This window comes from Urocitellus parryii, chromosome 16, assembly GCF_045843805.1.
Source record: "Urocitellus parryii isolate mUroPar1 chromosome 16, mUroPar1.hap1, whole genome shotgun sequence".
In the NCBI taxonomy this organism is placed as follows: Eukaryota; Metazoa; Chordata; class Mammalia; order Rodentia; family Sciuridae; genus Urocitellus; species Urocitellus parryii.
Window position 1 is genome coordinate 18,188,438 of NC_135546.1, and position 11,504 is coordinate 18,199,941.

The window sequence follows — 11,504 nt, forward strand, 5'->3', positions numbered from 1 at the left end:
GTCATTGTCACCGGGCACAGTCCTCTGGGACCTCGCTGGCCCCCTCCTGAGGACCCTGCCAGCTGTCGGACCTCCGCACCCTGATGACTGCAGCACCACAGGGCGTCCTGGGGACGTGCCGTGTGGGCCACCCACTGACCCCGCAGCCCTGGAGATGGCACCTCAGAAACACTCCTCAGAGGGGACAAATCTGTGTGTCGGGGTGGCAACGTGAAGGGGTGGCAGGAAGGGGTCTTCGTGGGTGGCAGGCCCCCACCTCCCACTGAGTAGCAAAGAAAGGGACTGTCAGAGCCCCCCCGGCCTGTCCCTGGAGAGCTGGGGGTCAGGCTCCCCCCAAGTACAGACGGCGGACACAGCTAACAGTCCCTGGGCAGTGGCCTTGGCCCTGCCCCTCCATCTGCTGCCCAGATGTCCACGGCACAGCGGTCAGTCCCTGAGCAGCTCCACTTTCCTGTCCCCACGCCCCTCACACTGGGACCTGGGGGCTCCCCCCACTCAGACGCGGTCTGCTCCCCACTGGGGGTCCACGCTGGCCCTGTGACTTCTCTGGACTCCAGGACGTGGTAGAAACGCGGTGCCCTTTCTGGGTGGGGGACTCTAAGGGTCAATGGCTTAGCCCAGTCTCCTGGACCCGGTCATTGTCATGTGCAGAGGCCCAGCTGGCTCCTGAAGAATGAGAGCATGTAGCCTGGTGACTGCCACCCCACGTCACATCACCTGCAGCCAGGGGCAGGTGACCCCCAGAAACAGTCTTACCACCTTGCTGTGACCACACGGGCCCAAGGGAGCCCAGGGGCCCGGCCCAGCCAACTTCCCAGCTGGATAGATGCCTTCTTAGGCAGCCGCTGCACTGGGGATGGCTGTTACGCAGCTGGTGCTGACTGATGCTGGCACCAAGTCTTCTGGGCAGTCAGGATTCTGACGGCCCAGGGCTGAAGCTGGCTGTGAGGGGCGGGACTGGGGCTCTTGTCCCCCTCTTCCTGTTGGCTACCACCACACTGGCACCCAGAGGGTGCTACACACCAGGAGCTCCATGGTCAGGGGGAGGGGAGGACACACAGAGGCCTGGCTGAAGGTCCTTGCACGCGATCAAAGACCTGAGGGCTTAGAGTTTCTGGAAATGTCTTGATCTGTGCTGCAGAACAGAGGCCCCACGGGAATGGTGGTGCTGGGGCTGCTGGGTAACCTGGCGGGAGATGAAGCAGGATCCAACCTGACCTGCACCCCAGGTTGGCACAGCCGGCCAAGGGTCAGTGCCCCACTCACACAAAGACACCTGGAGGCAGCCCAGACAGAGCAAGAAGCAAGACACGGAAGCTGGGGTTTCTCAGGGCAGGAGACGGTCACAGCCAACAGGCGCTCAGTGTCCCTGTTACGCAGAAGCCTGCAAACTAAGGTCCCCATGAGACGTCATTCATCCCCCCAGACTGGCCGCTAGGACCAGGGCCTGCAGGGTGGAGAGCCACTGGAACGCTAGCCCTGTTGGGGACGTGCAGATGGCATGACCACTTGCAAGTCCCCTGGCATTTCCTTGCAGCCTGATCCTTCACGCGCGTCCCTGACCCCGCGAGTCCAGCCCGCGCCATTCACAGCGCGCCCCTGAGAAGATCTCATGGCAGCATCGCTGATGACAGAAGATGACGAGGACAGCCAGGAAGGACACGTGACCCACAGGTGGGACAATATATCACAGTAAACGGTGGGAGGTCCCCACAAGTCATTTTCACCCCAGTAAAGGTGACTTGCATCTGGCACAGGGCAGGGAAGAAGCTCAGGATTGAAAGCTGCGGGGTAAACACTGGGACGGAACAGCTGAGGTGACACCAAGCACAGGAGTGTCACAAAGGTCCCCGGCCCACCCGCTGCTGCACCACAGGACACCGGTGCAGAACCAGCAGCCAAAGAATGATGAACAGGAACCAAATGTCACGCAGGGGTGGCCTGGGGAAGACGTACACTGGATGTGAACGGCCAGGAAGGTTCTAGTTCTGGGGGGGACCCTTGATGCTCATCCGCTAATGACCCTTCACAGGGCACCAGCGGGTGCCAGCCAATTTCCCGCCGTAGCCACAACACACCTGACGCCAACAGCTACAAGGAGGAGGGTGATCGGGTCCAAGGTCCCAGGGTCCCATCTGGCTGGTTTGGAGCCTGTGGTAAAGTCATGGCTAAGTCTCGCTGAATGGCTCAGGGCCTCGCTGTTGCTGAGGCTGGCCTCCACCTGGCGATCCTCCTGCCTCAGCCTCCCCAGCCCCTGGGATGACAGGCGTGCACTATGGTGCCTGGCCATCCCTAACCTCTTGTATTCATTGAGTCAGGGTCTCCCTAAATTTCTAAGGCTGGCCTCCAACTTGCCATCCTCCTGCCTGGGCCTCCCAAGCCTCCAGGATCACAGGTGTGGGCCACTGTGCCCCTCACTCCCCAGCCCCCATGCCGTCCCCCACCCCAAGGACAGGTCTGGGCCTGAGGTCCCCCTCCCAGGCTGCAGTCCCCAGGCGGGCCCCCCTCTTGTCACCCGAGCTCCAGCCTGGCCACAGACACAGCCTCCCCCATCTTGGCCACCTCCCTTGACCTGGGTCCACTGCTGCCAGCGGGGCCTGGGGACACACAGGCTCCTCCCCCTGCCCCTGCCCCCCACCTGCTGTCCCCAACAGCCTCCGCTCCCTGACTCCTGCCCTGAGATGGGCCAGCCCTGGCCTCCACGGATGAGACCCTGACGGGGCCTCCCTCTCGGGCCAGCCCCTCCCTGGTCTGCCGGTGCCCAGCAGAGACCCATCCCTGTCCCCCACACCCTCCTTCCCCGTGTCCCCGCGCCCACTGCATCCTGGGGAGGCCCCCGCAGCCCCAGGGCAGACAGGGGTGTTGAGCCACTAGTCCTGGTCAGCTGCCCCAGCACAGGGGTCCCTGCAGCCCCAACAGGGAGGAACGGCCACCAGCCCCGGGGCCTCCCCGACGTCCCCCTGAGCCCGGGGCGCCTGCACCAAAACCCGCGCTGGCTCACGTGCTCCTGTGCAGATGCCAGGCCCTCGGGGGAGACCAGGCCCAGGAGCCACAGTGGGCAGGGAGCCCGCAGGAGGCCACCAAGGCACATCACGAGGGCCACTGCTCCGGGACAGACACGAGGACAGCGGAGGGAAGCCTACCTGACACTGCGGGAGCTGTCCTCCTCCGACCTGCAAGACAAGAGACCACGCTCAGAGACCCTGCTCCAGGGACCCGCGAAGCAGGCCACCCAGGGCACCCGCTGCCCCTGTCCAGCCCCAGGGCGTCGCCCACAGGTCCAGGCCCCGGGTCTCGCTCTCGAGGACTTTCCACCTGGAGCTGTCCCCCAGAGTCCCCTCCTCTTGGAAGTCTGAGGCTCTATGCCATTCCCTTTGGGGTCCCTTGATTGTTTCCAGGACCTGCGACAATCACAGAGGAAGGTCTGTGGTTCCTGCCTTGGTCCCCTGGGCTCTGTGGGTGGCGGGGACAGAGGATGAGCGCTAGCAGCCAGCGCCCCGCTATTTGGCTCCCACTTGGAGCTCCATTTTCAAGCTTCCAGACATCTGTGCACCTCAGAAAAGGGTTGTGGGGCTCAGCCACCCAGCTGATGTCACGGCCGTGGGGGACTCCAGGCTCCTGAGGAGCAAAAGGATGTGGGTACACAGGTCCAGGACTTTAGGACAACACCGTGGCACACGCCTATTATCCCAGCAGCTCAGGAGGCTGAGGCAGGAGGATCGCAAGGTGGAGGCCAGCCTCAGCCACTTAGCGAGGCCCTAAGCAACTCAGCGAGACCCTGTCTCTAAATAAAATGCAAAAAGAGCTGGGGACGGGGCTCAGAGGTCGAGGACCCCTGGGTTCAATCCCTGGGACCAAAACAAAAGGCTTGGCTGCCTGGCTCACTGCCAGAGTAGGAGGGATCAACCAGCCTCACCCCCGGTCAGGCGCTGGTCTTATGACCACGTTCTTTCCAGTTACGTGACGGCCGCAGGACAGGGTACTCACACACAGCCTGTGGGCACAGGCTCTCGGCCCAGCCCTCCCGCTGGCCACCTTTCTGCCCAGCTCTTGCGTCTCCAGGCCTTGCGTGGACCCCTCTGCACTCTTCAGCAGCCAATCAGGGAAGGCGGCTCAGGGTTTGAGGTCCCTGAGCCACAGCTAGTGCCACACCTTCTGTTTGGGTGCCTTGTACTTGCTAACTGAGCCCGTATCGTGCCCTGCGGAGGGGACAGCCAAGACAGTGCAATGTCCTTTTCACCTTTCACAGACGCACGGAGCAAGCCAAGGGCGGGGGGGGGGGGCATGGCAGAAAGAGAAACCGCAAGGCTGTGTGTGCAGACACGCACGCGTGCAAACACGCTCAGGTGCCAACTATGTGAACCTGGACGGTGCACATCACCAGACAGGGCAGCCACGGAGAGCAGGGCCCTGGGACCGCAGGACAGTTCCCGTGGACCTCGGAAAGACGCGCTCAGCTTTGAAGCAAGAAACACTATCAGAAAGACACTGAGCAGCCATCAGCTGGTCACTCGGTGCCACCCAAAGCCAAAGAGCCCTTCGGTGTGGCCAGGGCCTATCTGGAGTCCTTATGGAGACCCTGGCGGCCACCTCTCTCCCAGCAGAAATGCGCAGTTGGCGCTGTCCTTGAGTTGAGTTTCTGGGAGGCGACAGAAGCATCAACCCTTGGGGACCCTGCCTGCACCCCCAGGTTCAGTGTGCAGTTCTGGGGTCCTTTACTTTCAACTCCGCACCCCAAAAGGCCCCCGGGATGAGCTTAGGGCTCAGGGGCGCGGACCAGCTCCAACCACGGGAGCCCCGGGCCATGCCCCACTCTGCCCCCCCAGGTCCCCCAGCTCGAGGACACCGCTATCAAACCACAAGAGCCACAAGAGTGGGGCTCCACCTGGGTGGCCTCTGGGTGCAGAACGGGAGACGTCCCCAGCACCCACCCGCTGACCCCCAAACGGAACCCGTCTCTAGGTCCCTAGGGACCCCTGCTTCTGGCTGCTAAGCAGTGTGGCCTGGAAGAGGGCTGGCGGTCCAAGTCACAGGTCCACTGCTTGGCCCAGATGTGCGCTCCCTGTCCCTTGCCCGTCTCAGCCACCAAAGACACCCCAACCCCAAGACAGAGGGACACACCTACTTTAGACTCCCCGGACATCCCGACTCCAGGCGGAGAGGCCGGGGTCCTGCCTGGGGCTGCAGCTGCCCACAGCCCTGGGCCTCCCGGGCCTCCCCCTTCCCAGCCTCCCTGGGTCTCCTGGTCTCACCCCAGGCTTCAAGAGGACCCGTGTCTCCCAGAAGGAGGTGACCAGCTCACGACTCAGCAAACTCCCAGTCACTACAGCCCAAGCACTGACTCAGCCCTGGGAGCACGGTCCTTGTCCTCATCCTTGTGTGTCGCCCGCCTCCACTGCGCCCTGCAAGGGAGGGCCTGTCCCTACTGCACTGAGTCTTGCCACTTTCCAGGGTTCGCTTATTTTACTATGAAAGGCACACGTGGTCCCTGGAGCACCTCACATGGTACCAAGGGGTGCCAAGGGCAGGGTCCCCGTCTACCCCGCTGCACCCTCCATCTCCGCTCCATTTACCATCTCCCAGAGCAACCCCACCAGTCCTGTCTATTGTCTGCCCTTAGTCCCGCACACACCTGCGGTATATGAGAATCACCCTCCCCAGGCCTGTGGCTCAGTGGTAGAGTGTTTGCCTAACAAGTGTGAGGCGCTGGGGCTGTGGCGCGTGGCTGTGGCGTGTGGCTGTGGCGCGTGGCGCACAGACAGAGCTGGGAGCTGTGCACGGTCTTTGATGCAAAGTGTCTCCTCCTGAGCCTGTCATTAAGGAAACCTCAGAGGCCGCGAGGACACTCTGACCCGCGAAGACGTTCACCCAGGATTGTTCATGACCAGGAAGTCGCACAGAGGGACGGGGGAGGCAGGGCCCACCGTGGGACAGTGGCGCTGCCATGCAGGTGTTGAGAGAGGCCATGGCGACGGGAGGACCCTGGCTGCCTGGGGAGTGGCCCTCCTGCTGGGGAAGGCAGCGTGGAAAGGGACAGGGCCACGTGGCGGAGTCCTGCGTGGCTCTCAGGTCGGGGCTCAGGGCTGGAGCCTGCCTGGAGTGACCGCAGTGAGGAGCAGGTGGCTGAGGGGAGAGGACCCTGGTCGTGGGGTCACCAAGTCCAGAGGCCTCTTTGCCCCAAGGCAGTTCCTGGTCACCAACAGGAGCCCAGCCAGAGCTGCACAGGAGATGGGGCAGGTGCCAGAGGTGGCCAGGGACACCCCCCCTGCCATGCCCTGGCTGTGAAGCGGCTGGCGGGCGGTGCCCAGACTTGGCTCCGCTACCCCACAGCAAGGACCAATAGAGGCGTGGCCCGTGGGTGCAGGGAAGTGGCAGCTCGGTCTCCCAGGCCTGCTCCTCAGGTGCTGGGGTGGACAGGGCCGCACAGCATGCTGGGTAAGCACTGGCCACGGCACTCCGGCCACAGCCTGGACCCCAGAGTCACCACGGGAGCCTCAGGAAGGAATGGTGCTGTCTGATCATGAGCGTCCCTGTCCCCGTGGGAGAGGCTGGATGTGGAGGAAGCTATGCAGCAGTGAGCTGGGGACTGGGCCGCCTCCAGGGCCCTCCTGTCACTGGGAGACGGCAGGAGGCCGAGGTCCACCTCGATCCCCCGTCATCCCAGAGGGAGCCTGTCCCAGGGTGAGGGGACTGCACCTCACTGTGGTGTCCTTCGCAGGGGACCTGTCACTTTCCAGGGAACATCTGCCAAGCCTGGTTGGGAGCCAGGTCCCCAAAAGGCAAGGCGAAGGCTTCCTTGCTGGGGCCTCCCTTCCAGGGGACACTGCGGATCAGCAGCAGCTGCTGTCACCAAACGCCCGAGAGTGGGTTAATTTACAGAGCAGAAAGGTTTGCTCGGGCTCCCGAGTTCAGTCTGTGGTCACTTGAGCCTGCGGATTCGGGCCTGGTAGCACATGGTGGTACAGGGCTCTCCCCTTAGGGTAGCTGGGAAGGGAGAGGACCAGTCTGGGGTCCAACACCCGCAGTGGCCTCACATCACCAAGCCCTGCCAGGCCCTGTGGTCACCCCGAGGGCTCACTCTACCTGCCTGAGCTGACGGACAGGCCCAAGCTCCCGCTCCCGCCTCCTTGCTGACTGTCCCTACGTTCTCTCCAGCAGCCATCCCCGCCCTGGTGCACTGTCCTCGACAGCCACAAGGTGTTCTTCGCGCCTCCTCCAGTGACACCCTCCCCCACCACTTGAGCTCCCAGAGGTGCCTCATAATGCTACAGATGGAACCCTGGCCTGCCACCACCCGGCTGTGTGATGTTGGGCCAAGTCCTTGACTCCTCTGTGCCTCCGATTCCTCATCTGTCAAGTGGCCCTCGCCCAGGATGTCGTGGAGATGGAGTGTGGCTGCCCGGCAGCTGCCACCGTCCAATTAGCTATTATTAGCATCGCCCTGTGCCGGGGGCCAAGGTTCCTGGGCAGCAGCCAGGAGGCTGGGCTCGTCCCCAGCTGTGTCACCTTGGGAAAGTCCATTCCTAGAGCTGCAGAGGAGGGGACAAAGCAGAGGGGGCCGAGTCCTCTGGGTCGTTGGGACGCACGTCCAAGCCATCTCTGACCGTCCCCGTCCCCACGACAGGGCTGAACTCTCCACTTGAGGGTGTGGGCCGGGCCGCGTGGCCTGCCAGCTGTCTGTCCACTGGGTCCTCCAGCCGACGCCACAGGCCGGGTGGCTAAGAGGGACCATCAGTCACGTCTGGGGCCCAGGAGCCTGGTGTCCTCCTGCCTCTCACGTCATCTGCAGCTGTGGCCTCGGGTGACCCGGCATGAGCCCCGCTCGGGAGGCCTCTGCCCCCGCCTCCTGGCCGCCTGCCCTCACCCCCGCTTTGGTGCTCAGGTTCCTGTAGGTGGACTCGGGGGCAGGGGTGACCCCGCTCAGGTCACAGCACACCAAGTGAACACAGGTGGCAGAGGGGACGGCGGGCAGTTCCCAGGCTGGGTCACAGCCACATTGCTGTTCCGTTCTGCTCATCTGGGGGACACTCTGCGGCCTCTGGAGAGGCCAAGTGGGGAGGACCAGGCCTCCTTCCAGAGCAGCTGTGTGACCCGGATGGAGCCACTCTCCCTGCCCCGGTGACGCCTCAGACGTGTGGCCCTGGCTGCGGCCACCTTCTCCTGGAGCCCCTGAGCAGCCGCCAAGTGCGGACACCAGATCAGAGACCACATTGACCGGTGGGGAGCGGATTGGAAAAGCGGGGACGCCATGGCGCTCTACCCACACCAGGGAGGGAGGGCGGCAGGCCCAGGCGGCTACAGAGGGGTGAGCCCGGAACACAGCACGCTGAGCCACAGCCACAGAGGCCACCAAGTGCCCACGCAGGACATCCCAATGGGAAACCCACAGCGACCGGCCAAGGGTCAGCCAGCACCAGTTGGGGACAGTGGAGGGAGCAGCTGCCCATGGGTGGGGCTCCTTCCTTCTGTCCTTGTCTTTCTGCAGGGCCTGGGACGGGTGACAATGTCCTGGAACTGGACAGTGGTGCTGGACGCACGGTCGGTGACCACCCAGAAGCCCCCTGACCATGCACTTTGGAAGGAGCCTGTGGCACACCAAGGGCCCTGGGTTCCGTCCCCAGCACTGCAGGCCACATCTCAGCCACACTGTGAGTAGGACTGAAGGGCAGAGTGACAGGGCCACCTGATGCTCACTGCAGCTCGACTCACACGGGACAAGCCATGCAGCCAGCCTGGGTGCCCACAGAGATGACGGACCAGGAAACTGCGGCGCAGGCATACAGTGGAATATTACTCAGCCTTAAAGAAGAAGGAAACGATGGCATTGTGGGTAAATGGACGGAGCTGGAGACTGTCATGCGAAGTGAAATAAGTCAGTCGCCAAACAGCAAAGGCTGAATGTCCTCTGTGATATGCAGATGCTGACCCACAATGGGGAGGGACAGAAGCTCACTGGATGAGACGCAGGGGAGTGAAGGGAGGGGAGAGGAGGGACTGGGAGAGACAGGGGAATGGATGGACGTCCCTTTCCCATGTTCACAGAGGAACCCACGACCAGGGACACCCCACAGCAGGTCCAGCCACAGGAGTGGGACGTCACACCGTATAGGTGGGACATGTCACAACGCACGCTGCCGTCACGGATGGCAAGAAGAACAAATAAAATATTTTAAAAATACAACAGACGGGCGGCTGGGGTCGTAGAGGCGCTTGCTCAGGGCTGCTGCGCACAGCTGGGACCCAGGAGGCCCCTGCTGTCCAGGGCCCCCAGGCCATGAGGTCACCTGCCCCTGCACCCCGGCAGTGGGCGGGGGAGGCTGAGGCCTCCTCAGGAACCCGATGCCCACGGGGCCAGGCTGGGCAGCGCAGGGCAGGCCGGGGACGCTGTGGCTCCTTCACGGTGGCTCGAGGCCCCGCTGGGCCAGGCTGGCTGGCTGCTCGAGGCGCCCCTGAGGCTGTGTCCCTCGCTGTCCCCATAGTCAGACGCACCTTGGGTCCCAATTCCGAATCTTGCCCTTTTATGTTTTGAGACAGGGGTTGCTAAGTTGCTTAGGGCCTAAGTTGCTGAGGCTGGCCTCCAACTTTCGATCCTCCTGCCTCAGCCTCCATAGCTGCTGGGATTATAGGCGTAGGCCACCGTACCTGGCTAGAATTCAAAGTTTAAAGAAACAAACCTTCCAATAACAACAAGAAAAAACACCAGGTGCAAACGGTTTCACTAAGGAGTTCAGTCAAACAAGAAAGAGATAAGACCAAGTCCAGATCTATCTTCTGGAATATGAGCAAGGGAGCCATTTCCCACCCCCTCCTGGGAGGTTGGCATTACCTAGATTCCCAAGCGAGACAAAGACGTCTTGAGAAATAAATCTACAAAGTAACATCCCTCATGAACTCAGATGCAATAACCACCCGCAAGCAGGAGCAGATGAAATCCAACAATAACGATGGTTCAGCCCTGAGAGTTAGTCCACGTAGTGCGCCCTATCCCCAAACTAAAGCAGGAAGATGATACGATCCTATCAAATATGCAGAAAAATCCTTGACAAAATCCAACATTTATTCATGATGGAAATTCTCTTCCCACCGGGCACAGAGGCAATTTCCTCAGCTTGATGAAAGGAATCTTCAAAACCTCCAGTTCATCCATTTTCATGGTCACAGAATGAAGCTTCCTCCCCCAGGATCCCAAACAGGGCCCAGACCGGCACCCTCACCCCCTGTCAACATCACTCTGCAGTCCTGCCTGGGTCACAGGAGAAGAAGACGGCTGGGCGTGCTGGTGGCTCAGGAGGCCGAGGCAGGAGGACTGAGAGGTGGAGGCCAGCCTCAGCAATAGTGAGGCCCTAAGCAGCTCAGCGAGGCCCTGTCTCTAAATAAAACACAAAACAGGGCTGGGGACGGGGCTCAGGGGTGGAGAGGCCCTGGTTCATTCCCTGGTATGAAACATAAAAGAAGGAGGGAGGAAGAGGAGGAGGAGGAAGAGGAGGAGGAGGAAGAGGAGGAGGAGGAAGAGGAGGAGGAAGAGGAGGAGGAGGAAGAGGAGGAGGAAGAGGAGGAGGAGGAAGAGGAGGAGGAAGAGGAGGAGGAGGAAGAGGAGGATGAAGAAGAGGAGGAGGAAGAGGAGGAGGAGGAAGAGGAGGAGGAGGAGGAAGAGGAGGAGGAGGAGGAGGAGGAGGAAGAGGAGGAGGAGGAAGAGGAGGAAGAGGAGGAAGAGGAGGAAGAGGAGGAGGAGGAGGAAGAGGAGGAAGAGGAGGAGGAGGAAGAGGAGGAGGAGGAAGAGGAGGAGGAAGAAGAGGAGGAGGAAGAAGAGGAGGAGGAGAAAGAGGAGGAGGAGGAGAGGAGGAGGATGAAGAAGAGGAGGAGGAAGAGGAGGAGGAGGAAGAGGAGGAGGAGGAAGAGGAGGAGGAGGAAGAGGAGGAGGAGGAGGAGGATGAAGAAGAGGAGGAGGAAGAGGAGGAGGAGGAAGAGGAGGAGGAGGAAGAGGAGGAGGAGGAAGAGGAGGAGGAGGAGGAGGAAGAGGAGGAGGAGGAGAGGAGGAAGGAGGAGGAGGAGAGGAGGAGGAGGAGGAGGAGGGGAGAAGAGGAGGAGGAAGAGAGGAGGAGGAAGAGGAGGAGGAGGAGGAAGAGGAGGAGGAGGAGGAGGAGGGAGGAGGAGAAGGGAGGAGGAGGAGGAGGAGGAAGAGAGGAGGAGGAAGAGGAGGAGGAGGAAGAGGAGGAGGAGGAAGAGGAGGAGGAGGAGGAGGAGGAGGAGAGGAGGAGGAAGAGGGAGGAGGAGGAAAGAGGAGGAGGAGGAGGAGGAGGAGGAGGAAGAGGAGGAGAGGGAGAGAGGAGGAGGAGGAAGAGGAGGAGGAGGAGGATGAGGAGAAGAGGAGGAAGAGGAGGAGGAGGAGAGGAGGAAGAGGAGGAGGAGGAAGAGGAGGAGGAGGAAGAGGAGGAGGAAGAGGAGGAGGAGGATGAGGAGAGGAGGAAGAGGAGGAGGAAGAGGAGGAGGAGGATGGGTGGAGG

General features: G+C 61.9%; 1 protein-coding gene across 3 annotated transcripts in view; it reads right to left on the reverse strand.

The window, feature by feature from the left end:
* The window catches only part of Iqsec1 (IQ motif and Sec7 domain ArfGEF 1), a 179,699-nt gene that overhangs the window by 109,996 nt on the left and 58,199 nt on the right, over window positions 1-11,504 (reverse strand). For 2 of the 3 annotated variants that reach the window (XM_026415072.2, XM_077793540.1), the window contains exon 2: window positions 3,144-3,173. The exons of the other annotated variant lie outside the window; for it this stretch is intronic. In XM_026415072.2, the coding sequence (XP_026270857.2) occupies window positions 3,144-3,173 (30 nt within the window). The remainder of the gene's footprint in view (window positions 1-3,143; window positions 3,174-11,504) is intronic. 3 annotated transcript variants of the gene reach the window in all.